Consider the following 23,514-nt stretch of genomic DNA (forward strand, 5'->3'; position numbering starts at 1 on the left):
GCTGTTTATAAAGCTCTTTTCATCATTACATCATCACTGCAGCGCCCTATCTGACATCTTAACATTTCAGGGTCAAACGCTGACTTTTGTCGAGCGACACATTAAGTCTGAACTCCCAGTTTCTCCTCACAAACGTCAGTCCGTCTGTAGCTTCACCATCTTCACAGGCTGCTCACTGCGCTAAGCGAATCAGGCCACACCCATTGTAATGGCTCACATGATGGAAATAAGTCAATTTAGCCCCTTGAAATAGACTTTAATTGATTTAAAGGGGAATACATGCATGTGGACACATGGACGGAAATAGCTCAGAGCTCACAGCACTTCCTCTATGTGCTCTGGAGAAGTCAGGATGTGTCGGATCATCGTAACTCAAACACAGATAAGTCTTACTTTGACATAAGAAAGTAAGTCTTTAGTGAATTGTACAGATTGTCTCCCTGGCCTGGCACCGAGACCTCGGATATCCAGAGTTTTTCCTGATATTCCTTTAAATCAATACTGGTAAAACTCTGGTTTTAAGCGCCGGAGTAGATGGTCTGTATTTGTCAGTCTGAACGTCCAGAGCAGAGCACACATATTGTGGTAGTCCAAATGTCCACCTTTTGACAGTGATGCTTCATTATAATGAATAAGCCAATAAAGATCAAGGTGCAGATCCTCTCCAGGCTCTGTTTGCCACCAGAGAGCTGGTGTTATTGATCAGGATATTTATACATGAGCAGAGCTAAGCTGGAGCACCAGTATTTCCCAGCAACATCCAGTTCTTCCATATGTTCCAACCAGTTCAGCCATGAATGAATCTTTTCTTCTTTGTCATCAGTCCAGGTGGTTCAGTTTGACATCAGCATAGTTCAGTTGAGACTGAAGGTTTTCCTTGCTCTGAAATTGGGCCATAATATATTAATGACACAGTGAAGTCCTCCAGTGACTGTGTGTTCAGACGACTGCATAAAAAGTCAATGAAAAGACACGACTGGAAGTGAACTTGGCGCGACCAAAAATGCATCAGCACGAGCAGAAAATGTTTCAACTTGAGCAAAAAATCAGTATCACGAATCTGCTTCATAAATGTTCAGAGACGGGCGGGAAAGAGGGAGACACTGGAGGGAAATAAGAGAAGGAAGTGAAGGCGAAAGTTTGCTTCGCTTTCTGCCTGAAAACACACTGAAGGAGAAAAAACAAGCAATACATTATAAGCAAGCAATAACCTTCCTGTCGAAACATGACAGAACGTTCTGTTACTCTGACCCTGAAGAGAAAGTACATGAAAGTAAGAATAATTAGAGTATTTTCTGTATCATATACATTCTTTATACATTTATTGTGCCGAACAAAACCAACCCAGAGGACTCTTATTCAGTCCTTTACCATCATCCTGAGATTCAAAACCTTCATGTTTTGTTCTCAGTAAGCGTTGAGTTTGGATTCTGCAGAGCACGATGTTTGTTCTTGTCACATTATTTTCTGCATTTACATTTCTGTGTTTATTCGAGGCAGTGCTGTGTACGTTTCTGACCCTGCACATACAGCAGTTTACCTTTACAAAAGGATTTATGCCTGAAAATCAATGTTAGTTTCTTCAGATGACAGAGGAAGGCCGAATTCATCAGATACATGTTTTTAAACCACTGCAAGTTATTTCACTGACACTACAAGAAGCTAAAACACATCTTGGTACGGAGAGTCCACACAGGCTCTTTGAAAATAAAAGCACGAGTGGTGTTTTTTGAAGCTAATGGTCCGTTAATGCTGAAGGACAGCTTCACCTGCTGCAGCACAAACAGTCAGCTGGTGCAGACAGAAAATAACCATGCATTTCTATTTTGGACCATTTCACAAAGGAGCATCCAGCCACTTTCTTCAGCTCCCGTCACTGCATAAAGAACTCTCAGCTCCCCCGTGCAACAGCATTACAGCGCAGCTAAAAATCAGACAAAATCAGATCGTCTCTGTCATTGTACTTTGGTTTTACTGCAGGCGTCCTTATAGCTTGTTATGCCTCACCACATCACCACACAACCATAAAATTATCCAAAGAGTGAGTCACTGCAGGAGGCCTGTCTGTATGGAAAGATGCAGCCTCGCTCGTCTGCTTTTGTTCTGGTTACTCAGCTTCACAAGAGCTGAAAGATTACAGGCCAAAACAATCTTACACCTCTCTCTGAAAAACAACTGCCAAATGTTGTAGCTCACTCACTCTGCATTTCAACAATCCCCTGCAGCTCCATTGAAAATAAGAAGCCACCTATTAACGGCTGATGAGTGCCCCGTGTCAGCCTTCGATCTCCTGCGCCTCGGACGCGGCCGCCTGGAAGGCGTTCAGCACTTTGTTGCATCCACATCACAGCTTCTAAGTGGTTTCACTCACACCCGACTTTTCCAATTTGTCATCTTGCGTGGGAACAGCTGATCTGAGGTCTGTTTTACGTCTGTGTTCACATTTCGAAGGTTCGTCATTGGCCTGTTGCTTGTTGGATTTCGTTGTTCAGTTTTGCCCCTGTGACAGCAGGACTGAAGGATGGCGGCAGAGGTAGCACGACTGAATTTCAAGGTTTCTACTATGTTCTTGTCAGGAATTGTAACAGAGTGTTTAGGATCCAAATGTAGTACTTTAATCTGAGACTTGGCAGAGAGTGAATATTGTCTGTTGCAAAGCACCGAGTGAGCAGAGGAAACTCACTCACTTCAGTCCTTCTGGGTGGATTCAAAGTCCCCTAAAATGTTTGAAGTGAAGCGACCCCAAATGAGCACAGACAGACAAAGACACAGGAGGTGCAGAGGACTGATGTATTTACCGGGGAACAGGAGAGCAGACGGCAGGTTCGGTAACGAGAGGTCAGTCCAATCAGGAATGCATGGAAACAAAGAACAATGTGGAGCTGAGTGAGTGTGGGAGAGCAGCTTAAACACTGGGCTGATTGGGAATGAGGATCAGGTGAGCGGGCAGGTGGGCGTGGCTGGCAGGAGGAGTTAGAGTGGGAAAGCAGTGACTGAGCAGGTGAACACATGAAAGGAAATAGCAGCAGACAAGAGACTGAAGGCAATGAGACGGGAATCACGTACTGATGTACTTTGGTTTCTTATTTTACATGTTACTAATTATTTAAACAGCAGTCCAGTGAGCGGGGGCCGTGGCCCCTGCCGGCCACCCCTGGGTGCAGCCATTGGCAGTATTAGCCAGTCTGTCAGCTTGTCTCTTCATCTGTCAGCAGTTTATGTGAACATCTGCTGGTCAGATTGCTGAATGAAGCTGTAATGCTTCAAACCCCACGTCAGTCAGTCAGTCCTGGCCCGGCCAAACGAGAAGCACCGCCCTGATAGCGGGGACGTCTTCAGGGCCAGAGAGTGAGCGCGGCCTGAGTGTGGCAGATTTCCTGAGTTCCCGAGGAAGTTCATGGGTTCTTGGAAATGTTACTGTGGCCAAAATGGCCATTTGCTTCCTTCACAGTTGGCTTCAGCTCAGCGTTGCTGTCCAAGTTCTTCCAAACTTTGCAGTCGGTTTACTTTGCACAGCACAACATAATCTCTGCACTGGGTTACTGCAAATCCGAGTTTTGGTTAGAAAGACTTTGACGGGCACGGGAGGGTCTAAAGAAAAGAAACTGTATTTTGTGGAACTGCAGTACTAAATCCCTGAAGTATTCCTTTATTTTTAGCAGTCATATGGTTGACTCTTACAGAATATGATTAAGTATGCACCTAAATTTAGAGCTTTGTAAACCAGCTGTTTGTGTCTGTGGAAGCCCAGTCTCCCATTATAAATAATGAGCTAAATTATTTCACCAGATATGTTTTGGAAATGTAATTGCAGCCTTGATTATGTTCACTGTGTTCACACGTTTTTCCGGTCCATGAAGTGTTACTTTCTTGTCCTGCACAGAAGTCATATGTGGGTGTTTGGAGTAAATAATGGGCGTACAGAGCGTAGAGTTTAACACCAGAGACCGGAGAGGACGGCGTCCTGCTTTCTGCACGTGGTCAGGCGACTAAAGCACTTTTGTCAGGGGGGTTTGGGTCAGGTTTGGTTATTACCCTACCAAAATTTAACCACAGACCATCATCATGATGATGATTCACAAAACAAAACACACAAATGTGAACCCCATGGCTTTTTGTACCAGGCTGTAAACACTGGCCATTTTTACATGGGGGTCTATGGGGATTGATTCGCCTTTGGAACCAGCCTCAAGTGGCCATTTGAAGAGCTGCGGTTAGCTTCATTTTTCTGGCCTGGAGTTGCTGCTTGGGGCCGTGCGACTGACGCTGCAGCACGTTTCTGTTGTTGTTGTTTTAGATTAGCAGCATACAAACAGTCTTTGAGGCGTATCTGGATATCCACGCAGGAACGACAGCGACACAAAGTCATTTTCCAGAATATCTTTGTCTGTACTTGACAGAGGTGAGCGTCCACGTTTTCAGATCCAGCAGCGCAGACTTGTTTATTGTGTTTGTCGTAAGTGCAGATTGTGATGTTCTGTCAGAGTGTTCCTGTTTTTCACTGGCTGCTCTGGAGCTTCACGAGGCTTTGAGCTGACCTCCTGTCCTGATACGCCGCTCTTTTACTTCCTGTCTTTAAGTGCAGTCACACCTTGTCGTATCCCTCCCCGTCCTCCCACGCTTATTAAAGCAAATAGCTGCATGGAGACGGTTTTACTGAGGCAGCGCCTCCCTTCATAGCAAAGCACGTTTCCTGCCTTTATCAGTGAATCAGACGCTGTCTCACTATTCAATCGCAGATCCAAGACCTGTTTATTCCGCACCGCCTACACTGCAACCTACCTTAACACTCCACTGCAGTCTTTCATTCTCTTTCTTCTTCTGCAGACTGCCCTTTCATTGGCCTGTAAGCCCACGCACTCGTGTGTGGGAGCACACACACACACACACACACACTTTGGTCGTTTCTTGGAGATGTTTTTGCTCCTTCTTATTCATTATCCTCGTTCGTATCTGTTTTCATGTCGCTGCTTTTACATAAATCGTCTTTGTAAAACAACTTGTCTTCATTTGTGATCCCTGCATCTCAGCGACACCTGAGAAATCTGAGAAATGCTTCATTTTTGCTGTTCAACCTGTCACGTTTCAGCTCTAAATATCGATAAAATGTCTTTCCAAGCAGGCTTTTGAGAGAGGCTGGAGTGAGTAGCTGCTCTGTCACGGCCACAGCAAAAATCAATTGTGATTCATATCTTAACAGTTAATGCTGGGACTGAAGCTTTTTCTGTCAGCCTTTTGTTTAGTTTATTGTTGCGTTTGTGCGTCATCAGCTTAAAGGTTAGCAGTGCAGTTCAGTACAAAAGTGTGTTAAGTAGAAAGCTGGAGTCAGATGTACCACTGTCAGTGTTTTCTGTGTTGAAACGTCTTCATTTCTCTGCCTTCATGTCGGAATTATGATCCTGAAGTCTGGCCTGAAATCCGATCGACAATTCAAAGATGTTTCTGTAACTCACACGAGTTTGCTGATTGTTTCAAACTACAATTAAATTAAAGCCAAATGTAAGTACATGAACTAAGAAGTGTGTGCTCGAAATGACTGTTTAAACAGACATTCAGCAAAGCTTTAATCAGCTTTTCCACAGGATCTGTGTAAACCATCTCAGGAAGCATGCAGATGGCTTCTGTTTATTCCCCTTTAAGTCTCCATCAGTTCTTCTTCTCGTGTTTATTTGCATGTTAATTCAGTTTGCTTTGCACATGCTCAGTGTGATTTTTCTTTTTCTCCTCCACTTTATTCTTTTGCATGCTCTCACCGTCTCTGTGTCGCCGCTTTATGTTTGCTGGAAAAAAACAGCTTCCTGTTCCCAGATACAAGAAGGTAAGCCGCTGAGATAAGCTCAAACCCCAACCAGCCCCCACCAATCAATCCTTAGTCTTCAGCCACCGTCCAGACCCAGTGAGCCCTGATCGAAACCCCCATCAACCCCGTCACCTCCCCTCAGCTCCGATCCTTCTCTCTAGAATGTGCTTCCTTTACTTGGCATCAATACAAAGTGATGTTTCATGTGAATCCATGTTTAGTTCTTTGTGTTTCAGCGCTGATTCAAAGCAAACGCTCTGATAACAGACGAGCTTGGTGAACTCCATCCTCAGATACGAGTCGTTCAGGTCGTTATTTGTAATTAGCTGTTTTCTGCTTCATGTTTCTGGTGAGCCTGCTTCCCCTTTCCCTCCCAGAGTCGCCTCGAGTTGTTGAAGCAAATTGTTGCTTTGTACTATTTATTTATTCATTCATTTATTTTGAGCACGCCGCGCGTCCACACTGGAAATAACAAACGAACTAAGTGTGGTGTTGACGGACATGGTGATCCCCTGCAGTGTTACACAGCGGACACCGCTGAGCTGCCTTCAACTGGGAAAAATGTAAAAGTGTGAAAATTGGGTGTGCGGTTCTGACACCAGCCCAGAAATTAAGTAATAATCCTTCGACAAACACTCTGCTGTTTGCAAAGCTTTGCGGGGTTAATTGGTATCTGCCGGCACAAACCTTGTATCAGAGCGAAATGATGAAGTGCAGGCGCCTTTCTATCTTCATCGTGTGTTGTTTTGTTAGTATGCAACAAATCAATATACTGAACCTTATTATTATTATTATCATTGCAAAGCCACTGACAATTTAAAAACGTTATATTTTGCTTTCTAAGATCTTCCTGCAGATTTCTCTCCACCAGCCGCAATTAGTTTTGAACAAGTGTCGTATGTGTTGGCCCTGCTGCACGGTGCCGCTCGCATGGCGTCTATCAGCAAACACACTTGAAATTCAAGTGTGTTTAAGTCTTTGATTATATTTTTCCCAATGTGACCACGCGACAGGCTCTAAACTTAGTTCACATTAGGACGTGGAGTGGAAGACAGCGGGACACAGACCGTGATAACGACGCTGTCTTGTTCACCTCCGTCGGCAGAATAAACGCTGAACGCTGATGCAGACGGCGGCTCTGCGAACCGGACCTGTCTGATTCAGATGAACTGACGCTGAAATGTTCATCACTGCTCTCTTCAGTTGTTCTGTGTTGTCCGTTGTCGCTGCTCACCTTTAACCTTAACTTCAACACGCATGCAGAGCCAATCGCTGTTTAAGTGCTGCTTCAGCTTCTCTCCCGTCTCTGCGAATCAGTGACACGTTATCAATAACATAACTGCCGCTGAAGCTAATGTGTCCCAGCGTGACCCGTGACACAACCTCCACCTCCGGCCCCCTCCTCCTTAAGCCTCTCCATCATCAGCGCTGACAGTCATTGCTGATGAACGGGACCCTTCTGCCGACTCCGTATCGCCTGCTTCCATCACTCCGGGATCGCCTCAAGTAGCCTTGACCTGAGCACCTGTACTGATCCCAGGTGGCCCCTGAAGAATTAACCCTTCTGTTACGTGACTGCGTGTCAGCTCCTCCCAGATGAGATCAATGCTCCGTTTCATCCATCCTGTTATCTGCTGCTCCAGTGATTGATGCTTCCTCCAGCTACGTGCTACAAGGCCGGTCAGATATGGTAATGAAGACATATGCCCTGGCTGATGAAGAGGCTGATAGCACTGTGGAAAACAAGCACCCATGTGGGACAAAAAACGGATAAGAAAATACACATGAGCAGTATTAGCTCAGAATAAACTGTTTGTTCTGAGGCTTCGTATATAAATAACATGACATCTAATGGATTTGTGTTTGGGAATTATGGTAACCAGAAAATATATGAACATGAATGGGTAAAAAAAACCCAAAAACAGCCGTATGAACAGCTTGAATGACTAAGAACATACAGCTGCGGTGCTGAAAAATAATGGGTTTCCTGCCTTGCGTGCAAAATACACTTTTGAGGGGATTGTCAGGATATGGTGTTTATCAGGAAATGTGTGTTTTACCTAAACCACAGATCACTAAATATGAAATCTTTGTAGTTTCTGTTGGTGCTAGAGGTGCGCAAACCATGAATCTTAATCAGTCTTCAATACCCAACGCCCCAGCTGACCCGAGCGCACTGCATCATCGTTATCACTGACAGGATCAATGGCTTTTTGCATTGGTGCGCCGCTCACTGGGGACCAGAGCGCCATTGTCACATGTGTGAGGATATTACAGCGTGCTACCGCCAGGAATAAAATATGAAGTTATTCTCAAAGAAAATATCATGATGCAATAACTGTGTTGCAGAATAATGATAATTCCTATAATTTAGCCCATATTTTCATGGTTTTTATCTGCTATGATTACATTGCGCTCACCAAATTGCTGAAATCAGGGAGCAATAAAATTATGTTCAATGGGGCAAGAAACACAAGTAGTCAGACAATTAGGTTGTAAACAAGCTCACAGTTTAGCCGGTTGATCTAAACCACTTAGATGTGGGTGTGAAACTGAAAGTAAGAACACCTGAAATGTGACTAATAGTCCCTCACTGTCACACACCTGCAAACTGTGGTGGATGTTTCATAGTTTAAACATTTTTTTATGACCTGTCTTTGTTTCCCACCTCATCTGACTCCTTTTTTTAAAATATGGTGATGTCCAGCAAAAGTAAAAAATCACACAAACCCAAGAATTACTCCTTCTGTTGGTCTAGTTTTGCACAAGACTGAACTAAAGACAGGTAGAGACAGTGCCAGATTCAGACTCCATGATGTTAACCTGACAGACGAAGGGTTTCGGGAAGTCTCTTCTTCAAGACAGCAGCGTTACAGTCTCCTCAGTTATGAGCCGTAGGTTCGCTGTAGTTCATGCATAGATGCAGGTTGTGAGCTGTATACCATGTTGATATTTCTGCAACATAACGAGCGGCATGTGGAAACTCACAGAGGTTTATTGAACGCGACTCTGTTTCTGTTATTTTGATGTTTTCAGTTCAACTCCAGCTCCAAACCGACACCAGCACACACGCCAAGACCCACTACACCCCTCACTTCCTCTGAACGATGCCAAGGAAGCTCCTAATTCCCCAAACAAAGACAGCTCAACTTCATTTCACAGCATTTAAAGGCTGTTATTCAATGGAACTGTTATGAATGAGTATGTGTGAGATGGATGGTGTGTGGATACACTGATGCATGTTACCCATCTGCCTGTCGCAGTGGTCATTTTTCTCCAACCCTCGGTAATTATGATCAACAGAGTATTCACAGTGTGCTCGCGCAATCAGCAGCATGACGCAGCTGTCTGTTCATCCCCGTCCAACCCCACACAACGTGCCTCCGCCGAAATGATAGCTCAGGTGTTCACTGAAGGCAACAATAGAGGTAAATGAAGACGGCACATTAACCAATCAGCTGTCGTGGTGCCGTCTCAATAACTTTGTTGTGTGGAAAACACAAGAAGCACAGCTGAAAACCTGCATCGCCCAGAGGAGCACATGACAGCAGAAACAGCCGTTCCAGGCAGACGAGGTGTCGAGCTCTGAGCTGGTTTGTGGGTTTTTTTTGCAAGCAGGAAAAAAAAAGTGTTTCAGATCAAGCATGTTATATATTGCCGAATATTTTATGTGTTTAGTTCAGCCGGGCCGCTGCTTGGATAAGGGAGGAGAAAATAAGGAACAAGATTGAGGAGAAAGGGTCACGGCTGGCGCAGAGATTGGGATTGCAAAGTGAATGTTGACTGTGTTGTAACGCCTCATTTTCGAGACGCTGCAGAAGCCCCTCGCCTTGTTTTTGTGGATGAATTTTACAGTCGTCAGTGTGGAAGCAGGGCTGCAGACACGCCTCAGTGCATGCGTGTTTGACTGTAATTGAAGCAGTTTGTAACAAGGTTGTATTATTTGTTTTTCAGCAGGCCTACCAAGTGAACAATACAAAAATATGTATAAATTATATATAAAATAACCTCCACCTTTGTGCTTAAGAGGTTTCATGTTTAAGAAAACTTTCAAAATAAGATGCACTTCCCGGCAGCGCTGCTCAGCCCTCCGGCAACTCACGACTCGCCATCAAAACAAATTTCAATGCACATGGCTCGTTTTTCTATCACGTCTAAGTGTGAATTCATCATTTTACCAGCGCTGCTCTCTGCAGATGCAAGCAAACGAAGGCCTTTGGCAATATTTGAATGAATATTTAACGATCATAAAAGAAAGATGGGGACGTGAGTTAACAGGATAAAACATACATAGCCGCTCATTGTACTACGTTACTCACACATTCAGTTCAACATGTTTTTTCTTTTTGTCCCACATCTGGTAATTCCACGTACTCGTACGCATTCATTGAAGTCATTTTATACAAGTGCTGGTAAATATAGTATATTGACTGATATTGAGCTGGCTTGCTAACCAAATATTGTCATGCACTGCAGCAACAGCCAGATATCTGTGTAATCTGCAAAACAGCTAGATAAACATTTGCTGGCAATGGCTGCTGGTACCTGAATAATCTTCATCAGAGGCTGCAACAAAACTGAGCTGAAACTACAGCATGTGTCAAATATCAGGAGCAGTATCTGAATGAGTAGCTGCTGTTATTTCACGTCACATTCGACACACGAGAGCCTCGTTTCAGTTGATGCTGGGCGGACTTCTGCACCTTTACAGTTTGTTTGATTCTCTACCTAAAATCTCTCCGAATGTTGTCCTCCGACTGTCCAGCTGCCAAAGTCTCCGCTGATGAGAGAAGAGAGCTGATCACAATGTTGATAAGCTCTAATTAGCTTGCACTGACAGCGGTTAGGCTTAATGAGCAGCAAGGAGCAGTGCACAGAGTAGTTAGTGGCCTTTTTTGCCCCAGGTTTTGCCTCTCAGGCTCCAAACACGTTCTCCTGCATTATTAATTGAGTTGTTTGCTGAATGAAGCCAGAGAGCAAACCTGCAGGCAGTCCTTCCACCTCCTCTGCACGATTTCCAGGATCAAAAAATATGAAATCTAAAGGTCTCCTGAAATTATGCTTAAATTCAACATCAATCTGTTATCATCTATCATAAAATATCAGCTTTGTTGAGGAAACTGAACATGTTGGGGGTGAGTTAACACTGCAGGTTTACAGAATTTCTCTTTTTTAATTTCAGCATATTCACATTTTGCATTAAGAATTAATAATGTTTCTTTGTGCGGTAACATCTGCTGTTGTGTGGGCAGCAAAGTATGTCACAACATTGATTCAAACACCTGTTGGTGTATTTACATGTTGACACGTCCTAAGATACTGCTGGCCTCCGGGCCGGCATGGTGTCTGAAAGAAACACTGCAGCAGTGCCTGGAGGATGTCGCAACGGGAGATAAAACATGACAAGGTGCCGTCTAAGATGTCTGCGTTTCACCACTGTCCTAAAACACAGCAAAACATTCAGCCCAGTATCACACCAAAGCATGGAAGAAACCCGCCGATCCACTAGAGGACAGCGTCTCAGAGTCTGCTTTTGCCTCACCAGGGCATGAAAAGTACACCTGTATGAAGGTGAAGCACCAGCAAGGGGCACTAATGACAGGAGTAACGGACAAATGCAGCTTATGTTTGCGTCCAAGCTGCTAATCCTTTAGCACGGATCACAGTCATGGAAGTAAAAGTAAAATCGAAGACTCCTCACAGCGGCTTTGACATCAGCAAAATGTCATGTAAGCAACGTTTTCATTACCTCACTTTTTCCGCATAATTGTCATTTTACTGAAATCCACAGAGTGACACCAAAATCCTAGAAGGACACGAGCTGCCTGATCTCAGAAGAGTTTCAGTGCTGGTGAAATGATACCTCACTGTCTGTAGCCATAACTGTCTCTGTGAGACACTTCAATGAAATCAGAGGGACCCGGAGAAAGTACCTGTCATCTAGTTTCCTCCCAAACTGATTGAATTGTCTGTTTTTATAATGCGGTCTCTTCCGTCTGGAGTCTTTTCTTGAGATGTCGGGGAACAAACTGCATCCGACATGGCCTATGTGCGATCAAAATGTGGATGTTTATGAGCGTCAGCTGAAGAAATTAGTGTCACTGTGGCTGTGTTTGGTGCAGACGGGATCTAAAGCAGTAGTGTTGCCTTATTAGAGACACAGTCGAGTGTGTCATTTTGCTGCCAGTAATTCCTGCTGAGTGCTGGGCTTTGAGCCGAGCTCCTCTATTAAGCCTGATAATTGTGGGTGAATAGACGTCATATTTGTTTTGTTTTTTCCCTTTTTGGTCCATTAAAGAAAGAACCATAAAGACAGGGAGCAATTAAGATAATGGCACCAGGCTCATAATAAAGAATTTTCTCTCTTTTTTTTTTTTTTTGCGTGATGGCTGTTTTTCAGATGTGAAATCTTTATTATTTGGCAGAAGAGAAATGAAATCGTTTTATTGAGAGATTATAAAGCCACAGGGCTCCTAAGCCTTATTATTCTTTGTCCCGCATACTAATATATATGGTTTATTATCCAGGATTTGATTTTACTGTGTGTTCCTCCCTATGGATGGAGTGTGCTGCAGTAACAAGTGAGAGCTCATTTTTTCCAGTCATTTCTAACTTTATATTTCCTGAGTAAAACATGGCTAAAACAGAATGGGATCACATGCTAATCCGTCCTGACTTATACCCGATTGAAAACAGTGCAAAGGCGATATATTTAACGTTTTACCTCATCAACTTCATTGATCCAAATGCAAGTTAAGACTCGACCATGCAAAGCGAACGTCATATGTCAACAGCATCCAGAAACGCTGAGCTCAGAGAAGAAGAAGAAAAATACAACCGTTCACCTTCTTAATTCAAGTTTCTGTCCTTTATTGAACTGAGCTCAGTCATTGTAAAACTCCACAGAAGCAAAATTAACTCCCCAACTCACCAATAACCAACTGTGGTTTGGTTCTCGGAGTTAGATTTGAAAATATTCCAGCTCCAGAAGCTGCTTTTCCACGCTGGAGATGGCGTCCTTCCTCCCATTGACCCCAGAGTCAGAGTCCTGGTCGGCGCTGTCTTCCCCGTCGTCAGCTGACCCTACTTTGGTCCTGGAGGCTCTGTTCTGTCCTGGTCCAGCCGTGTTCGCTTGGAGGCTGCTGAGCCCGGTTTTGTTGTAAACACCAACAATCCCTGGTGCTCCGAGCTCCGAGTCAGCTGATAGGGCCATTAGCTGCATGGCTAGCTGGGCTGACTAGCTAACAGCAGCTGGTAGCTAAAGCCAAAGATAGCTCAAACACCTTTAATGCTGAACGTAACATGCAGGAGGAACACATGCTGCCATCCAGACGATGCCAAGCGCTAACAGAGTGGCTTCGTAGTAAAAGAGTGCAGGTAGGAGTCCCGTCTCCCATTAAAAATGCAGCATCACGAAGCACAAGATACGACAAGCGTAGCCTTATATCGAGCAAGAACAGCAAAGACTTTCACTTTCAAACTTCAACAATTAGTGTCCCGAGTTGCCGAAGCCTCACTGGGTGTTGTTAAAAGAAAAGCTGATGTAACACGGTGGTAAACAGGCCCCTGTCCAAACTTTATTGGGACGTGTTGCAGGCATCAAATTCAGAATGAGTTGATTCCCAAAAAAGCACAGTTTATCGGTTTGAACGCTGCATGTGTTTGTACCGTGGTCAGCTGAATTCAGGTCAAAGGATTTGCAAATCGGGGCTGTTTTATTTTTCCTCCCATTATCCACCAAGAACACTGTAAACCACAGCGGACAAATTAGGATTCAGTGCGAGACATTGATGGCAGAGATGGTAAATATTGCAGCATTACCTGACACTGCCTCCTCCAACAACCCTGATGATGACATATCTAATATTGATTACATGAATTTTCTATCACAGCGGACACGATTTTAAACAGAAGCCCTGTAGACCTTGAAGCCACCGTGAAAAGCTCCTGGTGACGCTCTCTCAGAAGGATCAGAGAAATGAAAAGAACATTTTTAGACAAACCGTAATATACTGCATGTTGCAGGTCGGTTGTGCTGCCCCTGAAAATCAAGACTTGCACCAGTGTTCTGCAATCACACAGGGTGAAATCAATTATAGAAGAAGCACAGATAACAATTTCCCACTGATGGAAGCCTCGAAACTCCAGAGCGCCATACAGAACAGCCTGAAAATCAACGTGCATAGACTCACTTCTTCTGCAGGATGACTGAAATACTGATTTCCAAGCACTGGTTTTTATTGTTTGAGGAAATACATCCGCAGAATGGCTGATATCTAATTTGAAGTAGATATTGAACCCTGTTTCTGATTTGTCTCAAATTTTGAATTTATTCAGCCTACAGGAACAAAAAGCACTGCAGTCTGCTTCACATTATCATCATTAGACAGCGCTGGAGGAAGCATTCAGACCTCTAAATGAAGCAGAAGTATAATACCACACTACTGCAAGTAAAAGTCTCCATTGAAAATCTAAAAGTATAATGAGCAAGGTGTGCTAGAAGAGTACTCAGTGTCCGCTGTGATTGTTTTACTGTTATATATCATTAGATTATCATTACTAATGCTTTAATGATAAAGCAGGTTTTACTGCTGAGGTGGAGCTCATTTAGAGCCACTTTGTTCTAAAGTACATGGAATTAAAGTTAACCTTCCAAGTAGTTTATGCTTATGTACATAATATAACATATGCTTGTATTGCAGACATGTACATTAATGTTGTACAGTATCTCCATGCCAAACCCCATCCGTATACTATTGTATGATATATGCGATGAAAGTACCTCAGCTTTGTACTTGGGTCCAGTACTGGACTGATGCACTTAGATTTGGACTATTTCTCCTTTTTCTCCTCCGTCAAGCTCTTTAAATTTGCAAAGTTCTCTGTACTATAATCTCTGCAAACATGACGTGGGACCATAGGGGAGATTGTGTAACAGTGAAAGGTGAAATTTGGCATTTAAAGTCCAGTTTTCACACCTCTGCTGCTGAACGTGTGCCAGCTTGTTTTTCCTGCCGCTGACACAAACGCAATTAGAGAGAATAGTTAAGGCTGCCTGGAACGTGAGCGGCCGCTCCGTCTCATCTCTGTTAAATTTCTAAAGTTGGGCTTCACCAAAGGCTCTGCGTGTTGTTAGAGACGAGTCTCGCCCGGCAGCTCCCGTCTCTGAGGAAATGTCATCGGGGAGGAGGTTCAGACGACTCCCTTCTGAATGTGAGTGCTTTAAAAGGAGCAGAAGACGTTCCCCGAGGCTCCTGAGAGTAAACCTCTCACACTATAAGAACATTTTATTTCTCACCTCATGGTTGCTTTTGTGTTTATTCACAGCATTTTGATATTTTCTCTGGGTATTTATTGCTTCTGAATTGCAAACCTCTTGCACTATAAGGTATATATACTGTATTTCTCATAGATATTTACACTACTTGGTGTATTTTAATACGTCCTGAAAAGTTTACACAGTATCCTCTTAGTTGCATGATGGGAAATGTAGGACCCAGTGTTTTTAGAGCTTGACTCATAAAAATCTGAATATCTTGGCCTCTACTGCTTCAGTTTTGTGAAAGAAAAAGGCTGCAATGCCCCTTTAAAGACCTTTAAACTCCCTTTAATTTAATCGTTCCAGACTCATTGCGATTACTTGTGGTTGTTGGTTTTTTTTTTACTCATTTGCATAGAATTTATCTTGTTAAGAATTTGTGCATCAGCTCATCTTACTCCAATCCAAATACTAATTTATGTTGGTTAGTAACTCTGATTTAATTTATGGTTAATAAGCATTCAGTATTGTCATGTTTTAAGGAGGTTTTAAGGGATGAGTCTTATGAGAAATCTGTGAGTATACAGGAGGAATGTGAAAAACTCATTTTCATACTGCTGAAACGTGTATAAAACACTCATTTATGGATCTACATTAAGTTTCCTTTAAGTTGACATGAAGTCAAAGACGAGGAAACGAGTGCAGTTTGCTTCAGCTCTTCTGTTTATTCCGTCTTTAAGACCTTTAACTTTACATGAGTGACCTTTACAGCCCGCTGCTTCTACGAGTCTCATTGATTCCCTTTTCTAAGGAACGTAAAGCCTCTTTATTCAGCCCGTTTGTTTCTCGGGGTGGTGAGGAGGGTCTTTCCTGCTGAGGTGGTGCTGTGCTGAATATCTCATACACCTCAGCAACACAGAGCTGATGTATTGATTCACACAGGAAATAAGAAGTAGCATGTGAAGCACTACAGTTCAAGACATGAAGGCACTGAGGAAGAGACTTTTATACCTTTTTAATGGATAGAATTCACATTTTTAAGCTATCCACATCCAAATTACCAGTTTTAAACAAGCCCCCCCCCCCCACCTCTCCTGTTGTGTTACCGTCAGAACAAATGCTCTTTGTTGCGTACAAGATATAGAAACTGATTTTAAATTCAATTTCTTCTGGATATTTGTGGTTCCAGAGGATGAATCTGAATGTTTTTGTGACCTCCTGACTTTATGGCATGCACTTTAAATCTTCACATTCATGACGACTTGTCTGGGTTTCGTTCACAGGGGCTCAAGCCGATGGATTACAACGGGCTTTCCGACCCTTATGTCAAACTGCACCTACTGCCAGGAGCCAGCAAGGTGAGTGCATGTGACTTAACGATGAGTCTGTGCTCCAATTAAAGTCAACTCAAAAGCTGTCAAATATGAAGACATTTTATCAAATTTATTGCATTGGAACATAAAGAGAAACTGGCTGTTTGTACCTGCTTCCAGTCTTTATGCAAACCAAGCTAAACATGTCTTGACTGCAGCTCTGTGATGAGCTTTGATGAGTCAACAACGTTCCTTCAAGTCTGAGTTTTGAGGGATACATGTGTGTTTTGTTTGGAGCTCTTCTTGTGGTTTTCTCAGGGCTTGAAAACAGACCCACATGAGAATAAGCAGCGCAGTGAGGGTATGTCAGTGCAAAGCTTCATCAATGTAAACAACATTAACTGAATGACCTCATGTACCCACGTACTAATGATGTGCTTCACTCGTGAAGGCCGTGCCTCTTGTCATCACGCTGCGAGCCGAGCTTTGGTCTGCTCGGTGTCAAAAGTGGACGCACTCAAAGAGACGTAACTTATGATCTGTTGTGTAAGAGCCATTAAAGCTCCCGCGGGTCTCCATGTGTGAGATCCCAGTCGCTGCTTCTCCACCGATACCATCAACAAAGAGCACACGCGTGAATCAAAGGTGGAAATGCATCTTGAAGCAGATGACTCACTGGTTGTTTTATGTAAGACAATGAATTATTTGATTTGCCTGCATCTGACAGGGAGGCCATGAAGTTGATTTAATCCTTTCATTAAAGTCCTCAAATCTAATATAGATCCTGTGAATGAGTCAATTCCACAAAAGCAGCTTATTGAAAGCTAAAGCTGTGATTATCCTTCTACCTGACTCACATCTCCCTCTGTGCTGATAACTCATCTCATTTGTTCATTCGATGTAAACTTGTAATTGTCAGTAGCACTGAACTTCAGCTTTGACTTGAGACTGCAGGTATGTGTGTCGTTACGTCGACTGTGGGTCATTCTTTACACTTTACACTGTGGGAAAAGTCTGCTAACATTATGCAAGACAAACACTGTGTGTCTGCTGTACTGTAAACACACACACATCCATTGAGTCAGAATGACTGTTCTCTAAAATATGAAACTTGCGAGTAACTTCACACTAGATTTTGAAGGAAGTAAATCACACCTGCACTGCACACCTTGAACCTGTGACCACACCTGACTACACAGCTGGGTGTGGTCCATCTCACACACAAGTGTTGAAACAATAGCGGCAGACAGACGGGCATCACTAGAGCCCAATAATTAACGTGGCTAAAAGTGAAACACCAGCCTGAAAAGTTTTTAGAGATCTGGCATACAGGATGGAGGAAACAGCTCCACAGCAGCAGCCATTTAGAAATGATGTGAGTGATGCTTATAGAGGAAGCTGTCAAAGGAAAACTGTCACTGCAGCGTGCAGTCGATTTCACAATATGGCCGACAGAGTCTGCAGAGCTGCTGTTATTATTGCAAACCTATTGAAATCATACTCTGATTTACAGTCAGTGCAGCTCCGGCAACCCCCCCCCCCCCCCCCCCCCGAAAGAAATGCTCAGACCCTTTACTTCAAAGTCCAGTGTGTAGGACTGAGCGGCATCTAGCAGACTTTCATCCAGGAGTTTGATTGATTTCTTTTGTAACTGAAGTAACGTACATAACTTAATGGACATAAGTAACGTACTGTCTAGCTGACTTATTTCAAGCACTTCCATGATTTTTCTTAAACTAACCAAGTAGTCAGGATGCCTAATCTGAACCGAAGCAAGCTTTATTTTTAAAGGTATCTGGACGTTGTATATTCATTATTGCTAACATGGCACTAAAAGGTACCCAGTGCCTGACCAAGCATCCTTATGAGACAAGTAAACAAATTAAAAATACAATATTTCTCTCCGAATTGAGTACAAAGTATGAATTGGCATGAAGTGGAAATACTCAGTTAATCTATAAGTGTAGTACAGTTGTACTTAAGCACTTGAGTTAACGTATTTAGTTGTTTTCCACCGTTGTTTAAGTGGCAGAGACATTTATTCTCCACATATCAGTCAATGCTGAGGCTCTCCTGAATCTCTAAACTCTAAGCCGCAGACCCGAAATAAACCGAGACTGTTAGATCTCTGCAGACAGATGGACGCTGGCATCATGTCTGCTGTACATATGCCACTGTTTATTGTTAGCAATGCATCTTTGTCCACTGTATGCTCAGCTAGACAATGCCTTGTGACTTTAATTATGCACTGCATGCGCAAGCGCTGTAAATTACTGACTGCATCATGTGTGCAGACACCGATGGTGCGTTGTTGTGGCACAATTTGTTTTCTTGAAATTTAAAAATGGACTAATTAGTGAAACAGTGCAGATAGAGTTGTGATTATTAGCATGAGAATGTGCAATTAGCCATTCAGAGAGTGAGAGCCGGAGACCTGACAACTGTAATGAAACAATAGCGTAATAATTGTCACAGAACACATGGAGCAGGCCCATAAAACAAATCAACAGTCTGCCTGCTGTTGGTCTGAATTAGACAGCTCCTCCCCTTTAATCACTTGAGTTACAAGAGAAATCCACCAACTGGAGACATCATCTGTGGTTGTATCCGTCCAGCAGATTCGGTCCAGGGCAAGATTTCGCCTCAACTAGTGACCAGATTGTTGTGTATATTCATCGCAGCCTGAGGATGATTCAAACGGTTCGGTCCTTACAGAATACCCACAGACTGCTGTTTACACAGCAAAAAACACACTGTAAAAGTCGAGGCGTCACTGTCTGACTTCAGAAAAGGTTTTTGTGCTGTTTACTCTGTAAAAACAAAGATGAGGACAAAGTGTTTCCTAAAAAGAAGACAACAGAATCCATTGATAATACCATGCACACCTACTCCCTTGCTGTGGTTGGAGGCTAAAAATACCCCAAACCTTTGAAATTAAATGACACATAATTACGTCAGTAGTGAGTCATCACTTCATTTGTCCTAAAAGGAAATTTTATTCAATCTCTCACAAGATAATTGCTGTTGCCTTCACCGTGTTAAGTATGGCTTTTGACAGGATTAACGCAGTTTTTAATAGTCATGATTCATTCATTGTTTATTAAATCAGCATCAGATTTCATTATCCTGTGATAAAACAAACATCTGTCCAATGTGGGAAAACACCCACCAGCACCTCCAAAGCTGACGAACATGTTATATGTTGCAGGAACAAACTGAAAATGACAATGTGTGGTTTTAAGAGGAGTCAGTGCTGGAGCTGTACCTTGACGAGCATACCGACACAATGAGGTGGCCAAACCCAACGACAACATCAAAACAACCTTTGGTATACCCAAAGACAGCGCACATAAGCACTGGGTGGATGGACACACTGATGCCTAACAAGAAATAATTCTTGCACGCAACCACGTTTCGTCAAATAGCAGCACATCCAGCTCACCAGAGCTTCCCAACCAGCCTGCAGCATATTAATGAATCCAGAAGATGTGCACATCTAGTGGTACTTATCTACGGTGGCCCTGAAGTGCAAAACGCTAACGCAAAAGAGAAAACACGAACGCAAAAAAGAAAACACAAACACAAAAGAGAAAACACGAACGCAAATGAGAAAACACGAACGCAAAAGAGAAAACACGAACACAAAAGAGAAAACACGAACGCAAAAGAGGAAACACGAGCACAAAAGAGAAAACACGAACACAAAAGAGGAAACACGAACACAAAAGAGAAAACACGAGCACAAAAGAGAAAACACGAACACAAAAGAGGAAACACGAACACAAATGAGAAAACACGAACACAAAAGAGAAAACACGAACGCAAAAGAGGAAACACAAACACAAATGAGAAAACACAACAACATTAACTCTAACGGAAGAGGTAGGTACCTTCGGGTGGCATGACTTGACGCTGATTGGACGACGTCTCCTGAACAATCCAGCTTCCTTTAAACGACTCTTCAGTGTACGCAAACTTATTTTAATGTTGTGAAAAGTTGACAGCATATCTAGTATGACGTCATATGTATGCCCGGCATCAAAGTACTCTTTGATAATACCAACTAAGTCTGAATCACCAATCGCGCTCATGTTTTGAAACCGATGCGTTGAGGTAGGTTTACTTCCTGGTAAAGAGACGGGCAGTGACGTCGTCCAATCAGCGTCAAGTCATGCCACCCGAAGGTACCTACCTCTTCCGTTAGAGTTAATGTTGTTGTGTTTTCTCATTTGCGTTCGTGTTTTCTCTTTTGCGTTCGTGTTTCCTCTTTTGCGTTCGTGTTTTCTCATTTGCGTTTGTGTTTTCTCTTTTGCGTTTGTGTTTTCTTTTTTGCGTTCGTGTTTTCTCATTTGCGTTCGTGTTTTGTTTTTTGCGTTCGTGTTTTCTCATTTGCATTCGTGTTTCCTCTTTTGCGTTCGTGTTTTCTCATTTGTGTTCGTGTTTTCTCTTTTGCGTTTGTGTTTTCTTTTTTGCGTTCGTGTTTTCTCTTTTGCGTTAGCGTTTTGCACTTCAGGGCCACCGTATTTATCAGTGGAGGAGGTCCAGTTCATCCTCAGAGTGATCAACGATTAGCTTTGCACCTGATCAGCAGAAGCCAGTACTCACCAAGTCACCAAGTTTGTCGATTAGACACAAGAGGCGTCACTTGGGTTTGTTTTTGCCGACCTACTCTTGTATTGAGTATTTTTGTTTGCTTCCTGGGACCCTGAAGCGGAGTTCTTTGTTGAGATAAGGGCTCATTCATTGGTAGCTGAACTGTTTTTATAATGTCAATTGACTTCCTCCTTGTCGGAGGTCTGAGAGTGTTGTTGATACCATTAAATTTCCCATGTTTTTTCAGTCTATTCAGGCTGATATAATCATAAAAGCAACATTAACTTGATTCAGATTAATTAGACCCAAATAAATGTAATGTTCTTTTTTAAATGTCTGGCTCCCACAGTGTCTTTTTAAAACAACTTGGATAACAACACGTTAATAAGTATAATGTTTTCTGTTTTAAAATCTATTTTCTGTTGAGCAGTAAATTGTTGGTGATATTGAACATAAAGTGTAGCTGGAGGTCATTCCCAGAGGAACGTGGCTTTAATACGGCTGATATCTGATACCGTTGACATCGTTGTTGCGGTGACGTTAACTGCTGGAGACAGCGTTGTGTGTTGTTGCTGCCGATTTCACACATTAACGTTACACCAGAGAATTTGCTATCAGCTTCTGAATCACAGATAAAAAGTGTGTCTCCTTTTCTTGCGGACGCTGATTCTATTAGTGTAAATGTAGATGTCAGAATGTGTCTGAGTCAGGAATAAATGTGGACGAACTGTCTGAGCCTTGTCTGCCTCAGTTTCATGCTGACACAATCACGAGGTGTGACGTTAATTGATTTAATGTTATTTTGTTTATTGCTAATCATTCCAGACGTCTGACCTTGACTGAAAATCAGATGCAAACCTTTGAATGATAAGTTTGAGAATCCCTACTTCAGAAGGCTGAACATGTGCATCCACTCTAATGCTAAGCTACAGTAGGCTAGCCATGTCCTGACCCAGCTCTCTGCTTAATCCATAGAAAAGAGACAGAAAGCAAGAAAGTGTTTTTCCAAAATGTTGAACAGTTCCTCTAATTGTTGGTCTTGATGGATTTAAGCTAAGATGTTGTTAATTAGTAATTGTTTAGTTTCTTTGGTGGACTGAGCAGCATGCTGCCGGTGATTGCACCATGTTAGTTAGCTTAGCATGCTGTTAGCTAGCATGTTGTCAGTTGACAGGTCTTCAGTTTTTTTTGATGGCCTGAGCAGAATGCTGCTGTTAATGGAAGCATGTTAGCTAGCTTAACATGTTATTCGTTAGCATGTTGTTAGCTGATGGTTAGGGTTAGGGCTGAAGCAGAAGTGTTTGCTTTGTTACCTGCTAACATCAGGTGATTTAGGAAGATTTTTTATTTTGTTTGATGTGCTGTGCATCATGCTATGAGTGATAACGTGTCAGTTAGTTTAAAGGACCAGTGTGTTTATATACTTAAAATATTTTTCCAGAAAATTTTCATTCCATACAGAGTTTCTGTTAGAAGCTGGTCCACGTGTCCCAGAAGATTTCAGTGAGAGAAATTTTGGTCAAATATTGGTCAAAATCCGTTTTTATGGATTGTATTTTTACATGTTTTTGTCTCTAGTTGACTAATGTGGATAACATTTTTGAAATTGGTCCAGTATTGAGTGAAAGCACTGCGGATGATCCCTTTGGGTGTTTGCACACCCTCAAAGTACATCCACTGACAATGTTTCTGCCACTGATAGTTTCAGATTGTTATTCTAAGCATCTGACTACATTATGGCAAAGATCCCCACAGAGATAGACCTTTTAGTTAAAGCATTAGATCCTTTTAAACAAAAACAGCTGCTAGCCACAAGACACCATTTACAGAAACAGTAATTTCTTCATTGTGAAACACACTTTATCCAAACTTGACAGAAAACTTGACTTAGTCATCATTTTACACAGCAACATTTCATCAGAGCAGGTCAGTTCTGGTGTGTCACAGGGGTCTGTGCTCGGCCCTGTTCTTTTCTCTATTTACGTGTTGGCCCTTGGTTCATCAATCAGTAGTTACAAACTTGGTTCCCATTTCTAAGCAATGAGACTAAGCTTTACATCTCCATTAAGCCTGATGCCTGTCATCAGCTGGTAAAACTGGAAGAAGGTGTTGATGTTTGATGGCTTACCAAACAAAGAGACAATAAAGTCAAGAATAAAAGCCATTCCCATGTCAGCCCGAAGCGTTGAACAACACATCAAAGAAATGGCAGAAAATGTTCGAGCGCAGCTGACAGCCGGTTTGAAAGAAGCCTTGGCGGTTAGCATCGAATTGATGAGAGCGTGGACGTGAATGATTTACCAAGTTTGGCAGTCATGGCAAGGAACTATGATTTGACTGTAAGGGAAGAGCTCTGCTGCTCAAAACCAATGCCTGAAACAACAAAAGACGAGGACACAGCCAAAGTTTTTATGGCGCATTGAGGGATTGACATTAGTAAGATTTTTGCAGTGACAACAGGTGGCGCCGCCATCATGGCGAGGAGAGTAGTTACATCAATTGAGGAACAAGTCTGTCACCCCATCATGAACCTCCACAGCATAATACAC

The 23,514-nt window shown here is 42.7% G+C and overlaps 1 protein-coding gene across 2 annotated transcripts in view; it reads left to right on the top strand.

Annotated features, from left to right (window-relative positions):
* Positions 1–23,514, top strand: part of doc2b (double C2-like domains, beta) — a 109,602-nt gene that overhangs the window by 56,719 nt on the left and 29,369 nt on the right. The window contains exons 3-4 of one of the 2 annotated variants that reach the window (XM_076750325.1): positions 5,795–5,818; positions 16,343–16,417. In XM_076750325.1, coding sequence (XP_076606440.1) covers positions 5,795–5,818; positions 16,343–16,417 — 99 coding nt within the window. The remainder of the gene's footprint in view (positions 1–5,794; positions 5,819–16,342; positions 16,418–23,514) is intronic. The other variant, XM_076750326.1, reaches the window with a different exon arrangement.

Source organism: Chaetodon auriga, chromosome 15 (genome assembly GCF_051107435.1).
Source record: "Chaetodon auriga isolate fChaAug3 chromosome 15, fChaAug3.hap1, whole genome shotgun sequence".
Classification (NCBI taxonomy): domain Eukaryota; kingdom Metazoa; phylum Chordata; class Actinopteri; order Chaetodontiformes; family Chaetodontidae; genus Chaetodon; species Chaetodon auriga.